The 24,234-nt window shown below is 39.1% G+C and overlaps 1 protein-coding gene across 1 annotated transcript; it reads right to left on the reverse strand.

The window, feature by feature from the left end:
- Window positions 1–490: 490 nt before the first annotated feature.
- Window positions 491–19,949, reverse strand: LOC140229268 (uncharacterized). Its single transcript, XM_072309544.1, has 15 exons — window positions 19,900–19,949; window positions 19,129–19,358; window positions 18,311–18,428; window positions 16,276–16,422; window positions 15,433–15,821; window positions 10,748–10,933; window positions 8,386–8,505; window positions 7,684–7,737; window positions 7,006–7,131; window positions 6,242–6,315; window positions 5,610–5,717; window positions 4,898–5,000; window positions 2,282–2,391; window positions 1,691–1,861; window positions 491–1,263 (listed from the first exon to the last, which is right to left on the reverse strand). The coding sequence occupies exons 2-15, from the start codon at window positions 19,309–19,311 to the stop codon at window positions 1,164–1,166; spliced, it is 1,989 nt and encodes a 662-aa protein (XP_072165645.1). The 5' UTR covers window positions 19,312–19,358; window positions 19,900–19,949; the 3' UTR covers window positions 491–1,163.
- Window positions 19,950–24,234: the final 4,285 nt, after the last annotated feature.

Below are 24,234 nucleotides of genomic sequence, written 5' to 3' on the forward strand. Positions count from 1 at the left end.
GACCCAGGTCCACAAGAGAGAATTTTAAGAGAGAGAAAAAAACCTCAAAACAACCAAAAACAAAAACAATCACAAAGAGCATCCTAATATTCTTGATTTGTAATAATGTGTATGTTATGTATACAAATTGAAATGTAAAACAGTAATTTGAGTGATTACTTTCATTTGCCTTACTTTTCAAGGGGTCCTCTGAAGAGGATAATAAAAATGTGGACTTGGGCTGTTCTTACTTTCAAGTATTCAATTCCTTTCATATTGTAGAAGAACAGTAACAGTAACTTCAGAGAGTCATTTAATTCAGTGTTTATCAATGTTTGCACTGCTCAAATGCTATTTGAGCAAACATTTTACAGTAGTCAAGTTACAGTGAAGTTTCTCGATTTGACTTCTGAGGGGGGAAAAAAAGGCAAGGTGTTTGAAACACCAGTTTTGGGGTTAGTTACACGTTACTTACCCCACAAAAGTAACCATCACCCACATATACGCATGGTTAAAACAAGAATATCACACCACTGTAAGCACACACATGCTAAAATGGCTGTCAAATAAAGTACTGTCTAATGAAAACGCATATACATTCTTCTATAGCCTATGAAATACTTGTAGCTGAACACACTGCATACATTGAAATAATACATATACTTTTATCCAATTGAAAAACTTTTGAAAATCTGAATATTTGATATTGATACAATAAATATATTATGTCAATTTCTCAGATACATCACTCAGACTCATGCAACATTTCATCAAATGGTCATATCTTGTTTTGTCTTCACTTTTGCGGGGCATATCATAAATAACTACACCATACAAACAAGCTGCTGTTGAAGTTGCAAATACTTAACTGTGGCAAGTAAATCATTATGGCTCGGGTTCAGGGAATGACTACAATTGGGCAAGACATTTGTACGTAATTTCATCAACCACAAGCTAACCCTGATCTCCATGAGAAACATTGGTAGGCCCTGGTCGCAAAACTAGAACAGCAGTAAATATACTGCAAACATGAATAAACAAAAACAGTAACGCACCCTGTGCATAGCACACGTTTCATTGTAGTTTCTCTGCGTGCATAGGATTCAGGTGCTTGATGGGAGGGACCGAGTCGAGTGCGACCGAGAGATGGAATGTTGGCAGGGTGAGGAGGTTGGGGCTTGGACTCATGATATGATGGTGTGAGAGTAGTTCTTGGTGGCAAGACTGGGACCTGTGCCAATCTTGGACTCCAATTCGGCCTTTTGCGCCATCCTATCAAAGGTCCTGCGACAACCAGATAAACTGTCTGAATCAGTACCTACAGCGTAGAGACCATTTATTTACTGGGATCATCATGGACTACATAAACAGTTTGAAAGTGAAACTTTTTGTGAGAGCAATTAAAATGTATGTTGCATGTTTGCTTCTTTTTTTTTTAAATTTAGATCAACATTTGTCAAACATTATGTATTCATTTACGCTGTATTTTTCAAATCAGGTTGATAAATTTCATGGACAAATAACAAAAAGTAAGATATTTTGAAGTCATTATCTTTATACTGGTTTCACAATGTGTGAACTGGACAAGAATCACATCACGAACTATTTTTGTATCTTTGTTAAAACATGGTATACTGCAAAGCTTTAATCTGAGGATTTCTTCACAGTTTTAAAGCATAAAGAAGAGAGGTCGGTGGTAAATTGGACTCACCTTGAGTACTGGTTGCGTAATTGTTCTCGCAGTTTGGCTGAGTTCTGGGCCACGGCGCGCGAGCGGTCAATCTCTTGCTGCTTCTTAGCCACCACTTCTTGTATCTTCTGGTCTTTGTGTTTGATCTTCTGCTCCGTGTACCTTGCAAGCTGCTCTGCATCTTCAATCACCCTACACCAGACAGACCCATGGAGTGGTTGTAAATGTAAGTTCACAGTAATATTTAGCATCAAAGTGTAAATCACATTGTCTCTCTAATAACAGCACATCAATTTTGTCACTATTAATCCCACAAATAATCCGGCTTGATCATGCCATGTTCATTTTGAAGAAAAGAATAAATAATAGTCATTCTGAAAATCCTACACATTTTCATAGTCGATGAGGCCAATATTCTCAAAGTGTTCATTTCAAAACATGCAGTGGTACCACATGATAACAGATCACAAATATTGTCACTGTGGCTGTCATGCAAGTTTGCTCATGCCATCAATCTAGAACTGGTTGTTTCCAGACTTCACAGGCTATGGTACGATCTAGGTAGCATTTTTAATCAAACTGCCCGGATGATTTGCCAGGAGGGATACACACCTAGCAATACGCTCCTTGTGACTTTTTTCTTTGATGACCCGCTGTTCTTGAGCCTTCTGTGCTTTCTCCTGTACAGCCTTTTCTGCCTTCACCACTGCCTGTTCTTGCACCTATTAAAAAAAAAAAAAAAAAAGACATAGGACAAGACTTAAAATTATGGATGATAATAAATGCATCTCCACTAGACAAATAGGAGGGGGGATTTCATCAAGGGTTTGATGAGTTTTTTTTTTCATTAATTTGCTCTTAGCCAATCAGATGCAAGGATTTCAGTAGCTTGTAACAGTTTGTTAGAAAAAATATCTGACAAAACGCTTGATGAAGTGCCACCAATATTTAAATGCATTGTACCATGAAAGATAGACTTGCTTGCCACTGTAGTATCTTTGTACTCTCTTAATTGCCTTGGAAAGTTGGAAAGATTATAAATGCTGTATCTTTTGCATCATGCGTACTGTATGCTGTAGTGTGTTTTATTAAATGAGGTATGTGGAATGCAAAAAAGACATAAGCATTTTCCATATTTAACTTTTAAAACCAGATCTACATATGTGCAATTTCCTACTATATAGTTGGCAAAGAGACCAGTATTATTTAATCTGTGGAAGCATGGTTTGCATTCATATAGATGGATGAACATGTACATTTTATAATGACGGGAAATGGAAATTGAGAAAGTGATGAAAATACTTTATTGAAGACTACTAGCCTATTGTGAGTTTATTACAGCTCATTAGACAGATGTTGTGAAACAGGAGTTGCTTACAAAGCGCTCTTTGTTGAACGTGCTTGGTAATCACAGTCAGGAATTCGGGACGTTTTAGGTATTCAAGATGACCATGTCACCGATGTATCAGAAATTAGTGTCTGGAATTAATGAAGTCCTTATTTGTGATACGTAATTTGGTATATGTAGTTGGAAAATGGAAGGTTGGATTGGTGTGTTTAGAAATAGGAGTGAGAAGAATAACTTTCATAATTTTGGGAAATTTTGTTGTAAACAGAAATAGAGAGTAGGCGGATGAATATAGTCATTTTCCAGGGGTTGAGTTGCACATGAATGCGCCCTTTGTGCTGGTCGTATGTACCGCGGGAAATCTGGACACTTGCACTGCACATTACACGACACACACATCACTTCGCACTCTCGCACCGTAGGACAGCAACCTGCCGCAATGGGTTGAGTCTGGCTGTTTTCTGCCTGTTATGATGTCTTTTGGTTTTTGGCAGTTTCTTTTGGACAAGACAAACTTGTTCATGGGTGAGATGTTCAGCCCTCCGGTAATGGTGTTCTCATGTCTGAGGATGAGGGTTCATACTTCCAAAGAGCGGGTTACTACCTGACTTAGGGGTGGTTTTTTGGGTTGATTTACTGACACCAATAAAGTCAAGTGAACTACAATCCTGCGTCCACTCATTCATTTGAGTCCTGGGGTCTATCACCACATCATCACAGCCCCCTAACCACCTATCCACGACAATAACGCCACAAACTCAGTAGTAGAAAGTTTTCCAGAAGCATGGCTTGCATTCATAAGATCAATATGCAGACTTTGTAATGCCAAAAACTCAATACTATATGGCTTTCTGGAGTGTGGCTTGTGGTCATAAGATGTACATGTTGTACATTTTATAGAACCAAAAAATCAATAGTACAAAGCGTTCTGAAATAAAAGAGAGAGACAATAAGCATGAGACTTTTCCAGACATTCTGCTGAAGGAAATGTCACCAAGGTCGAAATTAAGTCTTGCGGTTTATTGCTACAGCACTGTGGAGTAATGAATAAGGTTTGAGGAGATTCCCAGTTCAAAACACATTAAGGGTGTACAGTCTAGGGCAAGATATGTCTCACCCACTATTGTTCCTCTTTATAACCAAGGTGTATGTCTGCACATTATAGGTACCTGGCATTGGTAGGGTTTTCTGAGAGAATAGTGCTAACACTATCAAAAGATACTACCTTGTGAGAATTATGGGCACAGTATCAGAATAAAGTTGGCCCTCATGGGAGATTAACAGTGTAAGAACATTAAGAAGAAGAACTTAGTTGCTAATTCCAGCTTGAAATTACAAATGAAGTAACCACTATATTCCTCACTATAGTACTATGTCAACACCGTGGTCCAACTACTTAAAGCACATACCAAATATATTCACCTCAATTTTTCTTCCACACAAATGGAAGACCCAGGAAGTATTATGAGGATTTAAGGAGAAATTCATGACACAATGTCACATCTCCATGGTGGACCTACAAGAAGCTATTGTATACAGCAAATATTTCGCGAGGTTTTTATTTTCACGAATTTCGCGTGTCAGGTGCTATTCGGGAAATTAAAGACACACAAAAATATTGACTCTGACCTCGATGTGAATAAGACGTACGCATGTGCTATTCTCCGTTCAGTACAGGACTCCACAATCGCGAATTTAACCACTCCCGAAATCGTTGGGAATCCCTGATTCGTGAAAATTTAGACTCGCGAAATATATGGCATATTCAGAATTGCACAAAAGCTAGTGAATCACTGTACATCTTCAGATGCAAATGAATGAGAGAACATAACAAAGAGAGAGTCTGGATCTCTGTTGGTATGCTGGAGGTGGTCACTCACCACTGATCTGTGTTTGACGATGTCTTCCTTCCACTTCTCTATGTTGGTGTCAATCTCCTCCTTCACCTTGTGCGTCTTCTTCTGCTGCTTTTCCAGCTTCCGCCTGTTGGGATGAAGGGCGCCATCAGGTGACAAGTGGATGTAAGGGCCAGGTTTCAACAAGCATGAATATTCTGATTGCATTTAGGGACTAGCTTCCAATTACAAAAAGTTGCAAAAATTTCTTCTACAGAAATTAATGAAAAATTGGTCATACGACGATTCATGTGAAAAGCTTACCTTTCTTACCCTTCTTTCCCTTCAGCAGTGACAAATGTGATCTTCTATAGATTTATTTTTTGATCTTTTGTATTATTTTTTTTTTTGTGCAGAATAGACGGTAAAATATCAAATCACGCTTATTCCTAGACAACGTTAGATAAAATTCTCATCTCCATTATAACACAACAATAAAACACACCCCGAACTTTTGATCTTAAAAACCCCCCACAAAAACAACATTGCTGCTACAAGAAACAAACAAACAAACAAACAGCTATGTTTACTCTAATTTTCTCAGTGGCTATATCTCGCACTCAATCTTTTCTTAGTTTTTTCGTTTCAGTAATTCCTGACCTGACAAAAGGGTGCGTTGAACATTAAAATTATCAGCAATTACTCTTACACCACCTGCAAAGATTTGATATACTTCACATGCACAAGCAGGACTTACATGCTATTCCTGAGCTCTGTCTGTCGCTGAAGATGTTGCTTGCTGATCAGGTCTTTGTGTTTGCTGTCTTTAACATCCAGACAGCTCCGCAGGTACTCGTTTTCTTCTCTGAAAGATAAAGGATGATAATACAGTGACCCCCTCCTCAGAGGAGCTACACTCGTTCTTTGTTCCTTGATTTGATTAGGTAGGCATCTTCCATGGTCATCAACATGACACGCAAACACTCCAAACAATGAAATGTCGACAGATGAATTAGTCTTAAATTTGGTATCAGTGGCCATAACATCATTGTGGCATATTAGCCAGTGACAATCTATTACTATCATGTATCACATACATACAACAACAAAAAAATAATAGAGAGCTGGCATTCAGGTTTGGTACTGGCAGATTAAATCTCACATTTCCGGATTGATGATGTGTAAGGCATGTTTTGCAGTCATTTCTAAAGACAAGACCATCCCCTCTTTCAATCTTGCAGCTACATGGAACCTCTTCATCAAATACACTGATTTTCAATAATTTTCACTGAAATTACAGCACAAATGATATGGTAATTTTTCTTTGATAATGCTGAAAAGAAGACCAAACAAACCAAACATTCAGAGAGCAACCAAAAGTGAACTCACTCAGTCTTCTTGTCGATGACCTTCTTCCTGGCTTCATGTTGCTTCATCACCTCTTTGTTTCGTTTCTGCAGTTCCTGAAGGAGAGAACATTGATGCGTTTTCAAAACACTGGTATAGTCAACAGAGGAAGAGTAGTATGTTTGCTCACAACTGAAATTAACACTTACATTTCATACAATATTACAATGTATGCCCAGAGTAGAAATGTTGTGTTTAAGAGCATACCCTATACTCTCGACAGCTTGAGATGGTGGCTTTATCATGTCACTGGTAATGCTCATACATAACAGCCACCTTTATTGTCTCATAAATACAGACAAATTCTGGTTCTTGTGACATGACTAAATATGAAGGTTAATGTATCAGTCCATCTATGTACAATGCATGGAAAGAAATCTAGTCCTAAACACTGAAAGAACAAGAAACTATACCAATGATCAATCACAAGCAATCTTGCCACAGATAAGGATTATGACACCATTACCAAGTTCGTTTAGAGGTGTATCCCTACCATCCACGGATATGTAGTGTTTGGGGAAATATATTTCACCATAAACAAATGCATAACCCCTGATTTCTAACTTGTGAGTAACCCTGCTCTTCACATATGTACCACAGCTCTTGTGTGATGGTTTTTGATGGAGTAATATTTTTTGTTCTTCTGTCTGTCTGTCTCTCTCTCTCTCTCTCTCTCTCACACACACACAAACACACACACACACACACACACACACACACACACACACACAAACACAAGGACTCACTTTCACTTCTTCGTGCTGTTTCTTTTCCCTCTTGGATTCTGCCAGATCCAGAGACAAGGTGATATGTTTCTCCACTGTTCTTCTGTATTCCTCATCTTTGTTCTGTTTCTCCTTAAACAGTATCTCCTGTGTGAAACACACGGTACACAGCAACAAAATAATTCAGTTACTATGAATATAATGTAGACATGTACTGCAAGTCTAACCAACCAGTGATGAATTCTTACCTTTGGAGGCACTGCACATGTTAGAAAAAAAAAAAACACACAAAAACTCCTTCTCCTACCATGTGGATGAAGACATTGCTACAATCAAGTAGTGCAGGTCAGGTTAAAATAGCAATACATGCTTAAATATATGAGCTGTCATCTCTAAGGAAAGACAAGCAAACGAAAAATAATAAGAATATCAGTCATATTGGATTGTTCCACACATCCAGGTTTTAAAGATTCCAGCACTCTTATACACTTGTTCCCCTAGAGTTGTATAAAGCTTTTGAATTTCCAATACATGACACTGTGAATGACGACAAAATGCAAATGAGAAGCTGTAATTTCATAGTTTTGCATTTTGTTTTGTTTTTTTCAAAGAAAGAAAGTGACATGCACACATGAATACAGCTGTTTTCAGCCTCTAAACTTTCAATAGTACTATTATCTAACTGGGTTTTGTTGTCACCTGTTTTGCTTTCTTGGTCTTCTCAACCTGCTGCCTGGCTTCAATCTGCTGAATCTGTAACAGAAGTAAAACAAAATACGTCAAGAATACTATCGTTCTCACCGCTGGAGAAAATATTGCTAATGCCACAGCAACAGACAATTTTGACACAAAAAACTTTCATCAGTTGGGGATGATGATATAACAGGAGGTTATGGCTCCTGTGGATCACAGCTCAGGCCTTCCCCAACTTTTTTGCACAATACATAGGAATACATATGGTGTAATGATTTGGCCCCCCCCCCCACTTTTTTCACCCCGGAAGTGGCACCAGAAAAAAACAAAGAATGTGGTTAAGCTTTTGGAATCAGTAAGTTGTGATGAAGACCTCCTTTTTTTTTTTTTGCTTGTTAGCTGATGAACCCGGCAGTGGCAGTAGAAGTTGTGGATGAAGGCCTATGTTTTTTTTGCCTGTCAGCTGATGAAACCTGGAAGTGGCACCAGAAAATGTATAGTGCCTCCTCCTCCCCCCTCCCCCCCTTCCCCCACTTTTCAAAACGTGGCACTGGCCATAATGATTCCAATGGATCAATGGTCTGGGTATGTCTCGATTTCCTGACTTGCCATCGATCGCAAAATATTCTCCTCTGCCTCAAGAGCTAAGTTTAAAGTGGTCTTACTTTTCAAACGAAAGAGACCGGTAGGAGGACGGGACAACTCTACCTTGAGGAGGTCCATCTGGGAGGACAGGAGTTGGTGCTTCTTGTCCTTGTGCTTGATGGCTAGCTCCACCTCCTTCAACTTCTCCAGCTCCTCCTTCTCTCGCTGCTTCTGCATCTGCTCCTATATATAAAAGAAGATGCAACAAGATGATGAAAATACCGACAAGATGAAACAAGGACACAACAAATCCAAACTTTTTCAAATTCATAAAATTCTTCCGTCGAGACGTTTTCATTGCAACTGATTGACAAATTGTCCTACATCTCGACGGAAAAATTTCATGAATTCGAATAATTATGCAGTACCTGCTGCATGCTATAAGGATTAGAACCAACACTTGCTGTCGGGCGAAAGCTCGGTGGTCTAGTGGAGATGACGCCTGTCCGGTGATCAGGAGGTCGTAGGTTCGAATCCTGCTCGAATATGTACGCCCATGATTTTTTATCATGGCTACTACTAAAACACTGATCAATTCAGTGCTTATTTACGTTGATGTACAGCAATTTGTCAATCAGTTGCAATGAAAACATCTTGACGGAAGAATTTCATGAATTTGAATAATTACGCAGTACCCGCTGCATGCTATAAGGATTAGAACCAACACTTGCTGTCGGGCGAAAGCTCGGTGGTCTAGTGGAGATGACGCCTGTCCGGTGATCAGGAGGTCGTAGGTTCGAATCCTGCTCGAGTATGTACGCCCATGATTTTTTATCATGGCTACTACTAAAACACTGATCAATTCAGTGCTTATTTACGTTGATGTACGGCAATTTGTCAATCAGTTGCAATGAAAACATCTTGACGGAAGAATTTCATGAATTTGAATAATTACGCAGTACCCGCTGCATGCTATAAGGATTAGAACCAACACTTGCTGTCGGGCGAAAGGTCGGTGGTCTAGTGGAGATGACGCCTGTCCGGTGATCAGGAGGTCGTAGGTTCGAATCCTGCTCGAGTATGTACGCCAATGATTTTTTATCATGGCTACTACTAAAACACTGATCAATTCAATGCTTATTTACGTCAATGTAGGACAATTTGTCAATCAGTTGCAAAAATCCAAACTTCTCCACTTTCCATACTGAGAGGCTAATATACAATAAAAGTGGAAATTTTGGCGGTGTTGAAATTTTCACACATTTCGCGCAACCAGAAACTAGCGCAAAAATAAAAGCATGCGAATATTTTTGCTTGTCATACTATGTTCCAGTAGTTGATGTCTTGATTCCGTGGAATCAAAACAAGCGAGACTCATCTAACCAGCTGAGGGCAGAAATTCATCTTATTATCGTCTACATCACTTACAGCGTAAGAGGTACAACTCCTTTGCTTTGCATGTGGAAACATCTAATTTGTGTATTTTGTTTTTTACTTGTGTAATGACTTATTCATCAATTTCTTCACTCATTGGTTGTTCTTCACTCACTTGTTGGTTGTTGCATTCATATATTCAACTGATTATGGAAAACTCAAACGATCGTATGAAATAATTATACCATCAAAAGTTATGGCATTACAAATAAAAGTCAGAATACATGTAGGTCAATGCATGTTGTGATTTAATTTTACAGAATTACACATATAAAAGAAGAGGACAGTGCAAGAGACACCTCAAGGTCAGAGTGTCTTTAAAGTGAAAACATTATAGTTCTGGTAAGGATTTGAGAACTCGTCTTGCACCATTTCATATTTGCTTGCAATATATCAAGAGAGTCTACCAAGAAACTTACCTGGCTGATGCGATTTGCCAGGATGATGAGCTGTTTTGGAGTATTTTGAGATAAAAAATAAAAGTTGGCATACCGACTTTTATTACAGAAGGATCCAGTCTAATTCAGTCTCAGGTATTTCAGATAATTTACGTGCAGTTTGTGATCGCCACATTTTATACATAGGCGCACATTCATTTTGTATGCATGCCAAAGAAGTTCTTTGATGTGCAGGTTGTATCAACTCAGCCCATGATTGTGACCAACCAGAATGCGAAGCGCTCCCATAGTACAACACTGTACAATCCAGAGAGACAACTCGGCCCCCTGTCATAATGAGGATAAGTTGTCCCCTAGTCCGAGTTAGCCTGACCCCATTCAGAGATTGCGACTTCGGCAAACCTTTTTTGGTAATATTTCGCATTTTCATCGTTACCCAACGAATATCTTCTCAATCTTATTACAGTGTTATTCCACACATTTCTTAATAGGCATTTTGGAGTGAAATTTGACAATTCTGTAGGCATACCAGAACTATGTTTTGCCTGTTACATTGTCTGATCTGCAAAACGCTTGTTCATTCACACATCTTTAATGCAAAGTAATGATATCATTATCTCTCATTTCACTGCCTTTCTGACTGGATGTCTTACCCTTTTTCGTTCACTTTCCCGATCCCGTTCCACCACTCGCTTCCTCCTCTGGAGCTCATTCTCCAGCTTCACCCTTTCTTCGTTCTGTCTCTCCTCATCCCAGATCCGTCTTGCCATCTGCTGGGTCTTTAAGTCTTCCTTCTCCTGCTCCCGCTTGAACATCATGCAGTCCAAAATTTTCTGATCCTTATGGGTTGAAAAATAAGTACAGAAAACAGAAATCAGAATTAGAAATAAGCCCTTATACACGTGTGGACCAAGTGAATGAAACGATATATTAGTTACTACAGTATTAACTTTGACCCCCCTCCCCCTCTCTCCTCTCCAAACAATCCTACGCAACATCATGAAGACAGTGGCTGTATACCCTTTCGATAAATCAATGGACGGTATAAACTATACACTGATCTTACAATGTCGTTTTTCAAGAACTGTAATTCAAGCAGCCAATATTTTTCGAGATAAGCTGTAGCCTTCAGAAATATGATCGAAATTTCTTAGATTATCTGTGAACAATGTCTCAATCACTAGTTAACCCTAAAAGGGCCGGGGGGGGGGGGGGGGGGGGGGCGGAATCCGCCCCCCCCCCCCCCTCGACGTTTCGCGCTATAATTCTGTAACGCGAGAAGGCCTCATCGCGAGGCTTCTTGACTTTCTTCGTTCAAGTCTTGCGCAACTTTTGAGACCAAATTTGCAACGTCCGTGCATACCGTGCACATGTCTCAATCATCATATGTTTCAGTGTTAATATCGTGCTAATCAATTCATGAAACCTTGATACATCCCAGCAATGGATAACTGTCGTTGCAATTGAAAGCAGTGAGCAGCTATACCACCATGGGCAGGATTTGTACGTACAGTATAAGTATGAGTTTACTGCATAACTGCATGTGTGCTACGGATGGCATGCTAGTATGTGCACGTATACCTATATTCCAGAAGTTGATAGCCTGACAAATTCATAATGGATTGAGAAAGTCTAGGTTGACAAAATATTGGATAGTATCAAGCTAGGGCTTCAGGATACCTGTGTCTTATACATGTACTGTAAATGAACCAGGGGTGGTATCCTGAAAATCTTCCTAAGTCAGAAACTTAGGAAGTGCCTAGGAAAGACAGAATTGGTATTCTGAAATTTCTTCCTAGGAACTTCTTAATGCAAATCAGGTCATCTTTATCCCTGCCCATGTCCTTTCTTAAGCCAATACAAAATGCCGTACGTATCATAAGGAACCAACCAATGACAATCGCATATTGCTATGACGTAGGGTCAAATACACGTGTGCGCGGCATGTCCCCTTTCTCACCATCATTTTGCGCATTAAAGGACATGTGCGCGTAGTGAATGACAAGAGCGCCTATCACGATGTTTGCAGCTTGCTATTCTTAACAATGTACTTGGGACAGGGGTGGAGCTTTCCTAAATATCTTCCTAAAATTCCTTCCGAAGTGCATTCTAGAATACCAATTTCTTCCTAAGTCAAAAATTTGCATACTCCCGCCCCCTTCTTAAGTTTTTTCCTAAGTTTAAGAAAAAAAACTTAGGAACAGACTTAGGAAGAAACTTAGGAAGATTTTCAGAATACCACATAAGAAAAAATCCTGACTTAGGAAGAAATTTCAGAATATCACCCCAGGTGCAGGTTGGTATTGACATGTGAATGTGCATCCTTTTCAGTAACATTAACAAAAGCCAGTCATGCAACACTGGCATGTGAATTACCACTTCCTGCATGGCTGTTTTCAACTGCTCTTCTTGAAGACTATTCCATAGTTTGCAAAGTCTGTGGTTGGAGAGGTCATTGCAGACTAGTGCTAACTGTGAGCTGGCTTATTGGCATAGACTTTCCATGTGAAACCTGAGTAGGTCAGAATGAGCCAGATTCGGGAAGTGCCATCTCTCTTTACACTTTTCCTCATACGGGGAGAATTTCCAGCACTGAGATACAAAATTATTTATTTTGTACTGCATGGTTCCTTTTTCCTACAGGATGATAGTGAATGTAGCCCTAAACAAATAAACATACAAGCAAATAGACAAAAAAACAAAACAAAAAAAATTGAGAGAGGGCTGCTCAGCACAATTCCTGTTGTGACACACACAGAGATATCATCTACCCCTCCTGTCTATTTCTAGGGGCAATGCTAACAATGTGTCCAAAAGTTTGACAATACCATGGCCTCCACTATACATCATAGATTTGTTTACCTTACATTCAACCTCAGAGTACACCTGAATACATGCACAATCATGCCACGCTTGAGCGCTCTCACTCCCTCTCTCTCTTTCTCTCTCATGCCAAGCCTCTCTCTTGTGAGTCTCAGTATTATATGATCACAGCGTCTCCACTGGTGTGTGATCCAATATTGTTAGTGCATAATATTTGCCAAGACGACTAGCCAAGGCTAGTTATGATCCAGAATCTTTCTGCATGACTGTCTAACAAAAACTGATAGGTAAACATACATTCCTGGTTTGACTCAGCATGAGAAGCAGTATCCTTCATGTGCAATATCAGCACAGCCTTATATTCTTTCCTTGCTACAGGTCTTAACTCTTTATGTGCCACGTTCGCACCTCCGACTCAGTCGACGGCGTGCCAACTTCGCATATTCTGCTCAAACACACAAGCCCGCCCAAACCAATCGATAAATCGCCAAATGCAACAGTACAATGAAAGCATTTCTTGCGATTCCGTTACTCTCGTCTATAGCTTGCATTTTATGTGGTGATTGACTAACAAGCAATGTTTCATACTGGATCTGTGTGCAAATTTTAAGTTTCTGTCACTGCTTTTTGTGCAAAAGTCAGGGGCGGATCTAGCTTTTTATAAAGGAGGGGGTGGGGGTGGGGGGTATGCGAGGGAGCGTAGCGACCTAGCCCGAGCGAGCGGAGCGAGCGAGGGGGGAGGGTGTGGGAGGGGGGTGTACCCCCTCCCACAGTAGGGAGAATTTTTGAAAATCTGTGTGTGAAAATGGCATTTTCTTGCATCTAAAACACCACTATTTTTGGTATAGAGGTCATTGCCATAAATAGAAAAAAATAAAATTACAAGTTAAAAAAAAAAAAGATAAGATAAAAAAAAAATGGTCCCCAGATTTTTTTTTTTTTTTTTTTTTTTTTTTGGGGGGGGGGGGGGGGTTGCAACCCCCCCCCCCCCCTCTAGATCCGCTTCTGAAAAGTCATATATTTACGGCAATGTAGATACTGGGCATTTGAAAGAAAAACAATTACAGATTTGTCACAGAATTCACATCAATGCACAGCTTGACATTTTCTCTACAAATTTGCTCACTTCCTCTACTATTCAACATAAATCCATAAAAGTTATATAGGTTTGAAAAACAGAATGTTTCTCAACATGTGACTACGTTGATGTCGTAGCGTAATGTGGCACACGGGCGCTTACACCATGGCACATAAAGAGTTAATAGTTTTCAAAAGACTACTAAGACAATTGAGCAACCCACGGAACTGGTTCAGACATGTTCACACTGTTTGCCGCAGATTGTTTTGACACAAAAACATGTACCTTCGGGTTGTCCAAAGGAGTACACCTACTGTACCTGGTATCACATGGGTAATGTGTCATGAAAGAGACCTAGGCAAGGTGGAATCCCCCAAGGGGGTGGAGAGAGTGCTCCCTAAATGTGGGTTTGACTCCAGTGACTGACTAGTGAAATAATGATATTGTGCATCAGCACTTTAAGCACCAAACAAAGCAGGAAAACATATCATGTGAAAAACAAACAACATCCAAACTATCGGTACTGATTTTAAAAATCTATGAAAACCAAGGCTTAAAGGGAAGATAAACCCCAAGAAGAATGTGGATTGAGTGAAAGCAGCAACATTAGTAGAACACATCAGTGAAAGTTTGAAGAAAATCGGACAATCGATGCAAAAGTTATGAATTTTTAAAGTTTTGATGTTGGAACCGCTGGATTAGGAGACTACTAGAGGTTATGACTTATGAGTGGACAACAATACCAAGAAAATATAAAGAAAATTCTGCAAAAATCCAGTTTTCATGAAAATTACAAATTCCATCAACTTGATATTGATATATGTTAAGGGTAGCAATTATTCCCCCTGCTTTCTGAAAGCGGTTGGTCCATTGTTTTTTCATAATTCTAGAAAAGTGAATTTTTGTTGAATTTCCTTTATATTTTCTTTGTATTGTTGTCCACTCATACGTCATATCCTCTAGTAGTCTCCTCATCCAGCGGTTCCAACACCAAAATTTTAAAAATTCATAACTTTTGCATCGATTGTCCGATTTTCCTCAAACTTTCACTGATGTGTTCTACTAATGTTGCTGCTTTCACTCAATCCACATTGTTCTTTGGGTTTACCTTCCCTTTAATATTTGTGTTATTACTGCTATGTCTGGTAACCTAATGCCTACAAGGTTCTGGTTCTGACATCACAATAGCCTATACAAAGTGCCAACCTGATTCTAGTGGGCAATGGGTTAAAACAGAGTTTTACGTAAGTATAATTGCTACAGTCTCTGGTATGTTCATTTATCTTTTATGTCCATTTACATCCATTTGATATCTCTATAACCAAAGTCATTAATGAGTTCATCAGTGATCAACAAACCTTAAAAACAGTGTTTAGTAGATCTTTGATCAATAAACCTTCAGTGACGTATATAAAAATACATTGCTGTCATGCTCACCCTTTCTGGAAGAGTGGATGCACTGTACGGTCTGGGCCTTGAGGATGAACGCGAGGGTCGCTCGCTGCCCCTCTGGCTCAGCGGCGTGCGGCAGGAGCTGCGGAAGCTTGAGTTACCAGAGGCCGAGGCTGATTGAGGGCGCACTCTCGACGTCGGCGGCATGGAGGCCGATCGCTTCACCAGCCGCGGAGGGAGCCCGTTGACGTTCCTGCTCCCCGAAGACGAGGTCGTCCTCGTGGTGGACGTCCTCGAGGAGGATGAGGTGGTCGACGTCTTGGAGGGAGTGGACACCCTGCCTGCCGATGACTGTGGCGATGGCCGAGGACTTGTCCCAGGTCGTCGGTTGGAATTAGCCTGACCAGATTTGGGTATGATGACTTTGCTGGCATCTACACATTGCAGAATTCAAATGAACATGTATGCATACATACACTGTATTTTTCAGGTTGAGATGTGAATTTTCTTCAATTTGTCTCCCTCTACAAATGAAATTTGTAGGATCGCAACTGCTGATCTATCACTTAAACAAACATGTCAGAAAAAAGGAACCACAGGACTCAAACTTGTCATCTAATGAAAAAAAGAGAGTCTCAGCTTTGAAATGATGCAGAACCCATCAAAACTGCATGTCCCAACCATCTGAAATATGCGATAGATAGCTTCAATTCTGGGACCTTTCCTTCCTATACAGAGAGAGGGCTTTAGAGTTTAAGAGGCTATTGAAGCACACTATGATTACTCACACACACACACACAAATCCGATCTTACACTGATATTGCAACAGCCCATGAAGAAGAATTCAATTCCAGTGCAACAAATATACCACGTGCCGTAAAGTCTACCTTTGACATTGCGCCCTGAGTTTCGCTCTGGTGGTTTGTTCCATCCCTGGAATAGCAGCTTGGTTGGGTCAATGACCTCAATCTTCTCATCACCACCATCCTCCTGGATAATCTCTTCCCTGGCACGACGACACATGTACAGCTTCCCTGTGGAAAAACAAAAACAAAAACAAAAGTCTTTATACACATAAGTATAATTCATAATTCATTGACACAAGGGTTGTTTCGATCAAATCCATGTTTTAAATTTGGTACATGGACTAAAACAAGGCATACATTTCACGTGCATGTGTCAGCACATGTTCATTATTGGACCTCTTTTGATGTATAATGTCATGCGCAATTGAAGTGACAAAATTTGCTTTATAATCCATGGAATAAATCTAAACTATTATTCCTTTCATATTGGGAGCTAGCTCGCTTCAGGTTCAGACCTGAAGCAAGCTAACCCCCAGTATAAAAGTCGAAAAATATTTAGCTCGAGCTGAAGTTAGTCTGCTCTCAGAAGGTAGATAAGGTACGCTTCAGCCCTGAGGTAAGATCACTATAAAAGGTATCTTGATTTTATCTTGGGCTATTCATTGACCCATAACCAGAAAGCATGTACAGCTCTTTTGGGTTACCAACACATAAGTACTACTGCTGTACTGTTGCCACCAATTCACTGTGTACTAATTATCGCATGCACTATATAGGTATACACGTATAGTATTGTATGCTGTACACAGTTCACTACTTGGTAAAACTCCTGAACTCTTTGAACATGGCAAATGACATGATTAACTTGTGGAAAGTAAAACTGGCAAAGGTACGTACAGTATACACTGATAACTGGATGAATTTAGTGCGTAATGCATAACAATAGATTGTTCTGAATTTATACTCGTAAGAGTGCATACTGCCACTGAATTTGTGGGAAGCACAGCAGGCTGATATGGGGGGGGGGGGGGCGATAGGTTACTACGACAAATACTTTGGTCTCACACGTAACTTGGGTGGTTGTGAATTGCAGTATAAAACAACTTAGCCAAAGCTAAAGTTATCTCGCTTCAGAAGGGTGATAAAGTTGAGCACAGTATCAAAGGGGTATTACTTGGTGAATTCCTGCATAAAGATCATCTTTTCAGGAGACTTTTTGACTGCTCAAGATTACAATTTACATACCAGATACTCATAAAAAATGGTTCAATTTCACTTGACAAGGTCAACAGCTTATAGAACATGATGAAAGTCTAGTATGACGCAAGAAATGTTAACACAAGTGCTACTGCCCTGTGCCACATCTTCTTTGTCCACTAATTTTTCCAAATCTGGTTGCACCCAAAAAAAAAAAATAAAATCGAATTTAACATACAGAAACTCTCCCTTTCTGGTGACCACAATTATTTGTTGTTTTTTTTTTTTAATTGTTTATATTTCTTTCCTGGTCTGAACATTTTATTCTATATCCTAAATTGCTGACAGTCTTCTTGCAAAACTTTACATTCAAGATTTGGTCTCTCACTGATGATTTGACATTATTGCTGGGTTATTCTCCCTTTCAGGCTACTTTAAAATGGTATTGTTTACCGTTTGCAGATGAAACAAAAACCCAGCTTTAGTGATTCAAAGTAGTTCTAAAATGTGAGTTAGGGATAGAAATAACCGGTGTAAAAAAAGTTAATCAGTGTTCATGTACCCAATGTTAAGTATTTTTAAATATACAAAATGTGAAAAATAGTTATAACAAAATTGCTTCCAGACTATCAAAATCGTTTACAATTATGGTTTAGTGAGAAAAATAGTGATATCTCCTTCTATCTTAGGCTTTATTGCAAAATTTTTTATATGGTAGGATATTTGTGATACAACTGACCTACACATATGCATGAAATGTGATAACTCAAACATTTTTTGTATCATTGCTCCCAATGGTCGTAAACAGTACCTTCAAGCTTTATTCCACTAAAGACCACCTATCATGCTTTATCAGAGAGTTCTACTATCATCTATCATGACAGAATAAGTGTGTGAGCGCTGCAATATGCCGACTTACTCAGCCTCTGTCTTTCATGGGCATCATACAGCTTTCTGGAAGTTTCACCCGGCTGCTGACCTGCTGCTAGGAGCTCCTCCTCGAAGTCAGATTCTGGCTTGCTCAAGAGCTCAATGGGCTGAGGACAGAGCAGTCAATATTCTTCACTTTGCATATATACATGAATACATTAATACATGTATAACATTCTGCAGATTTGCAGAGCAGAAATCATACAACATACTGGACAAATTTATGCATACAAGCATAACTATAATGTTAGACATATTCACTTTCTTGTGATTTTTCTCATTTCTATTTCTATTTCTATTTCTTTTTTTTCTTTTTTCTCTTTTTGAAAGAGGAAAAGTGGGGGTTGCTGCAGTCCATTCCCCAGTTCTACAGCCCCAATCTTTTAAATCTTTCATCCTTTGATTTCTGTAAAACCTTTGTGATTTTATCCTTTAAATATGCCTGCGGTAGCTTTTCACAGCTCTAGTCATTTGAAGTGGTCTTCGGCCATCAATGACCTATTAGACATGTGCCCCCCCCCCCCCCCCCCGAAACAAACAAACAATTATGTTGATGCCTATGACACTTTTATCATATCTTCCTCCCCAGCATATAACACATTATAATAATCATAAGCTGACATAGAGTATTGTTAAGTCATTTATTTGGTTTTACACCTCTTGACACCAAGCCTACACTGGAATTAATATACACAGTTGGGATTCAACATTGCTTTTCACAAAGTCAACACTACGTACATTAACACAATGACATATTTCATCACATTAAGCACTCCTCCTTTTGTACTGTATCATACTGTAGTCTACCTGAATTTTCATGCGGGCACAGGCTCGTAGTGACCGTGGACTGCTGAGGATGTAGGGGCAGTCCTCTGCAGCAACACTCTCAAAATTGTACAGGTCAATCTTCTTCTCCAGGAGGGATGACCTCCATTCCTCCACAGGTATGTCAGCATTGCTGGAGGAGTTCAGGATCCCTCGGTGATCCATCACTGGGATGGTCTCTTGTTGGGGAACACAAGCTCAACCTTCTGCAACTAAAAAGGCGCAAAACCAAGGATCAGAAACCCTGTACTTATGTCCAACGTAATAGAAGATCTATATTTAATTTACATCTAAAGTTTAGAATTTTCATAGTGAACAAGAAAAGAGTCAGATCAGCAGATACATATTTGTAAAGGATCAAGTCCCTCTGCTCTGCTGAACTGAGAAGGTGCTTTCAGTTGATAGTTGAGTACAAATACAATTATGCAATTGAATTCTGAGGGGGTTTTCCCCATTGACATCCCTACATCAACTTCATGATATTGTTTGCAACATGCAAATGTCTGAAATTGAACGGAACGGAACACGTAGTGAAATATCACTATTTGCTCACATGAAAAGGTATGTGTGGGACTACATTAAACAGCAGTTATTGTATGTTTATGTGCATAATAATACGAATCAGATGATCGATGCTCATGCTCTGGATGCGCGGCGATGGTAGGCAGTAATTTTACGTAGCAGGTTGCGACATATTTAGAAAATTCGGCCAGATAAACTCTAAAATGAGCAGGTATTCAAATAGTGACTTACTCTGGATACTGAAGTCCGTTTGAAACCAAACAGTGCAAGGTGCACGGAGTTACTGCCAGCTAGCTCAACCGATGACGTAATTTCAGAAAATACCAATACATACAGCTATGAACAGCTCTCCAGATGGATTGGATACGTCCAATAAAGAATGCATTCCATCATTCGCAGGTGTCAGCCTCCAGTCTTGTTTTGCTGGAAGGCGACGCCAGTCAAAGCGTACTGTCAGCACACGCATAAATATTGCTGCTTGTGGAAAGTCAGTAGTGCCTAGATCCTATACATGTTGTATAACGCTAAGCTTCTGGGTTCCCTGCAAGATAAATTTCATACATAACTGAGAGATATGATGTATTCCGAATCCTGCAATTCCAAACTCTTTCCACAAACAAACACCTGTGTCACCCTCGCGCGTACACATAATGTTTTATACACGCTGGGACAGGAATAACATCTGACAATTTAACCTCCATTTTTCCTTTTCAGGGTTTCATGTACTCCCTGCGACATGCCTGTTGTCGTATACATTTGTGTTATGCTGTATATGTTTACTATATTCCATTTCAAAAACAAATTTTGACCAGAATGGTCAACCTGGTAAAACCATATAAGCGATATAGGCCTATTCAAATGAACTTTCATGGAAAATGCAACAATAAACAAATCTTGGGAACTTGATGAAAGATCAGGTCTTCGTAGAATACATTCATATCAATGAGTATACTATCAAAATCAAACAGTCAAATTTAACCAGAGAGAGAGAGAGGGGGGGGGGGGAGGGGGGGAGGGGGGGGGGGGGAGGGGGGGAGGGGGGGGGAGGAGATCGAGAGACTAAGGAGGGGAAAGGGAAGGGAAAACATTTGAGCCATCTGAGCGTTAGACCTATCTATATTAATGACTCTTTCAACGTTTATCAAACACGCGCAATGCGTTGATGAAATGTTCACTTTCTTTTGTTTGTTAGTTTGCAAAAATGTAACGCATAGAGCATATTATAAGTTGAGTGCTCAAATTACGGAAATCACGAGCGAACAATTAAGCCTATAATACATACTCCATTTATCATTTGGTGGAGATGCACAATTACTATAGAACAATTCAATGTAGACATCCAGTGCTCACTATAGGTTATAACGCTGATAAACTGTTTGAAAACGATCTCACCAGTTTCACATCTCTTCCTCTCCTGATATGACAATTGTTAGAGATCAAACAGCTTTAACTTTCCATATGAATACACGAATCCTGTTATACTCTTATTAGAACTCGATCTTAGAACTCATGTATCCACTATCATAATGAAAATGATGATTAATTGAAAAAAAAATGATTATAAATATATAATTTCTTTGTGTATGATTATGTATAATATTTCTGCAAAGACAGATTTCTTACTCTGAGAAGGCTGCATTCCGCCTCAATCTTCCCCCCCCCCCAAAAGAAAAAAGAACGGTTTCATGGCATTCAAAACGCACAGGTAGACCTCTCTTATTACATTTAAAGAAAACATAAATCAGAGCTGAGAATAATGATTTACTAAAAGTAAACATCCAAAAAGCTGGTTGTGAAAAAAAGGAATGTCTGAATATCCAAAAACTAAAATAAAGAGCTCTTACTTTTTTACGATGTAATTTCTTTTATGTAGGTCGGTTGGTGTTGTTGTTGGTGGTGTGTATGCGCATGTGTGCGTGCGTGTGTTGTGTGATAATTATAATTTCGATACTAAAACAGTCTCCGTAGGCTCTACATGGTTGAAGCGAACGAACAGGCAAAGGGGTAACAATAATGATTATACCGTGAGAGTCGCTGACCATCATTGAAACAGACAAAATGAACGCAGAAAACATCCCATTTTCATGTGCCTGTGCTCCATATTGGAGGTGTCATTGTATGGCAACCCAACCAGCCGGAGGGCTGTAGGTCAAAACGAAACGCAATGTGTGAATGACAACTGACGACGCCGCCATAAATCCGCAAATACGACTTTCGTCATGTAAATGTGAATTGGTAAACCTGATACCTCCTCCTAATTCCCACAGTCTGCACATTTTTTGAAGCGAACGAACAGGCAAAGGGGTAACAATAATGATTATACCGTGAGAGTCGCTGACCATCATTGAAACAGACAAAATGAACGCAGAAAACATCCCATTTTCATGTGCCTGTGCTCCATATTGGAGGTGTCATGTATGGCAACCCAACCAGCCGGAGGGCTCTAGGTCAAAACGAAACGCAATATGTGAATGACAACTGACGACGCCGCCATAAATCCGCAAATACGACTTTCGTCATGTAAATGTGAATTGGTAAACCTGTACCTCCTCCTAATTCCCACAGTCTGCACATTTTTTTTTTGTTTTTGTCTGTAAATGCAGTACCGGTACAAGACATATTTAGTATGCAATTCCACTGCCCGATGCCCAATGTGGCTTTCATCAAAATAATTATGATGTAATGAAATCAGACTAACAGTACGGCATGCAGATCCGTAGAGGTTTCCCTTGTTGTCTTAAGAAGCAGCTGTATTTTAGTCGAAACAATATTTTCAATTTGGCAGACGTGATAGTGTCATCATGCACAGCTAACACGTTTTCCATTGAACTGGGCCCTGTCTTATAAAACTTGTGATAGAAATCAATCAATCACAAATCTCTTGAAAGCTGCAATCAATCGCAACCTGTGATTGATTGATTGCAGTTCTCCATCTTAATTTCAATCATAACTCTTTTATAAGATGGATTTGCATTCAATCGTAAAGTTGTGATTGAATTGAATTAATCACAAGTCTTTATAAGAAGGGACCCTGGACATAAATCTTAAATTTCTTCTGTTTGACGTGAAATCAGCTAGAATAAGATGTATCCTGGGAATCCTATTATGTACTGTATTACTAGCCTGTGTGATATAGCAACGACGGGAGAAATGGTTTGGAATGATGAGTCATCGACCAAGATGGTGATGATTTTTGTAAAATGAATATTATTTATGTGTACAAACCGAACGGAGAATTCTGAGGTGATTACGTCATCCTCTCAACCACTGAGGTTGCATTTGTTAATTCCTCGACCAAAGTATAAAGCCCCATAATATCAGTTTAATGATCGAATGGATAAAAAACAAATAATTGCTAATTTTGAAACAACCATTCTGATTGGCTCAGGGTCTGCCCTTTTAAGAAGACATGCATGCAGCAATGATTTTGATTGGCCAGTAACAATCAGTTGCAACTTGCAATCGATTGCAACTTTCTTGCAACACCCCATATAGTCTTTTATTACAGATTTGGTTGGAACCAGGAGCGAGCATAAACACTCGGGTAAGGTGAAGTTATATGTTTTTTTTTTTGTTATAGTTGTATAGAACCAGTTTCTATAGGGCGATTAATGATTATGGCATCACACTTTGGTACTCTGATTGTTGAGTTGATTGGATCAACACCATTTCCAAAATCGTTTGTGGTAATCTTCGTGAAGGCATGTGAAACTATGATTTAAAACTCCACAACTTTCTTTTATATGTGCGATTTGTCATATCGGATAGTTACGTAGGATTTATACAGGTCAAAGTGATACATGAAAGGGAAGACAATGATCAGTGTGTGTACCTCCTCCAATTTGAATATATATATATATATATATAGGTATATATATATATATATATATATATATATATATATATATATATATATATATATATGTGTGTGTGTATATATATATATATATGTATATATATATATATATATATATATATATATATATATATATATATAAAACAATGATAATAGTAGTAGTAGTAGTAGTAGTAGTAATAACAATAATAATTATAATTATAATTATAATGATAATATGAACACTTGTAATGCGCTGGTATCCATCATGAATAGATGCTCATGGCGCAAGATAGGCAGAAAGAAAGATTATGTATATACATGTTGCTCCAATCACCATTGTTTCTCGATAACAGCGAAACTATAAACTATAAAATGTCATAACTAGGCCCTATATCTTAATTAAGATCTCATTTCGATGAAACGTCTCCCATTCTCTTCCTCTGATGTTACTCTGCTTATTAGAGCAAACATAAATATTATGGGCATAATTTTATACTGGTGTTGAATTACACTTAAGAACTTAGGTGCGTCACTCAGGTAATATAAGAAAAGTAATTCAGCGCAACGCGTCTAAATAACATTGTTTCCTTTCAAAATTTCCCCCATTATGGTTGTCTGACACTCGAGAAGAGACGGGTATAAGGCGATTTATACTGAGCACTGAGGTGTGGAGACCTGAAAGAATAGAAACGAACAGGATTGGCACTATTTACGCACTGACAGTTTTT

The sequence above is a fragment of the Diadema setosum genome, chromosome 5 (genome assembly GCF_964275005.1).
Source record: "Diadema setosum chromosome 5, eeDiaSeto1, whole genome shotgun sequence".
Classification (NCBI taxonomy): domain Eukaryota; kingdom Metazoa; phylum Echinodermata; class Echinoidea; order Diadematoida; family Diadematidae; genus Diadema; species Diadema setosum.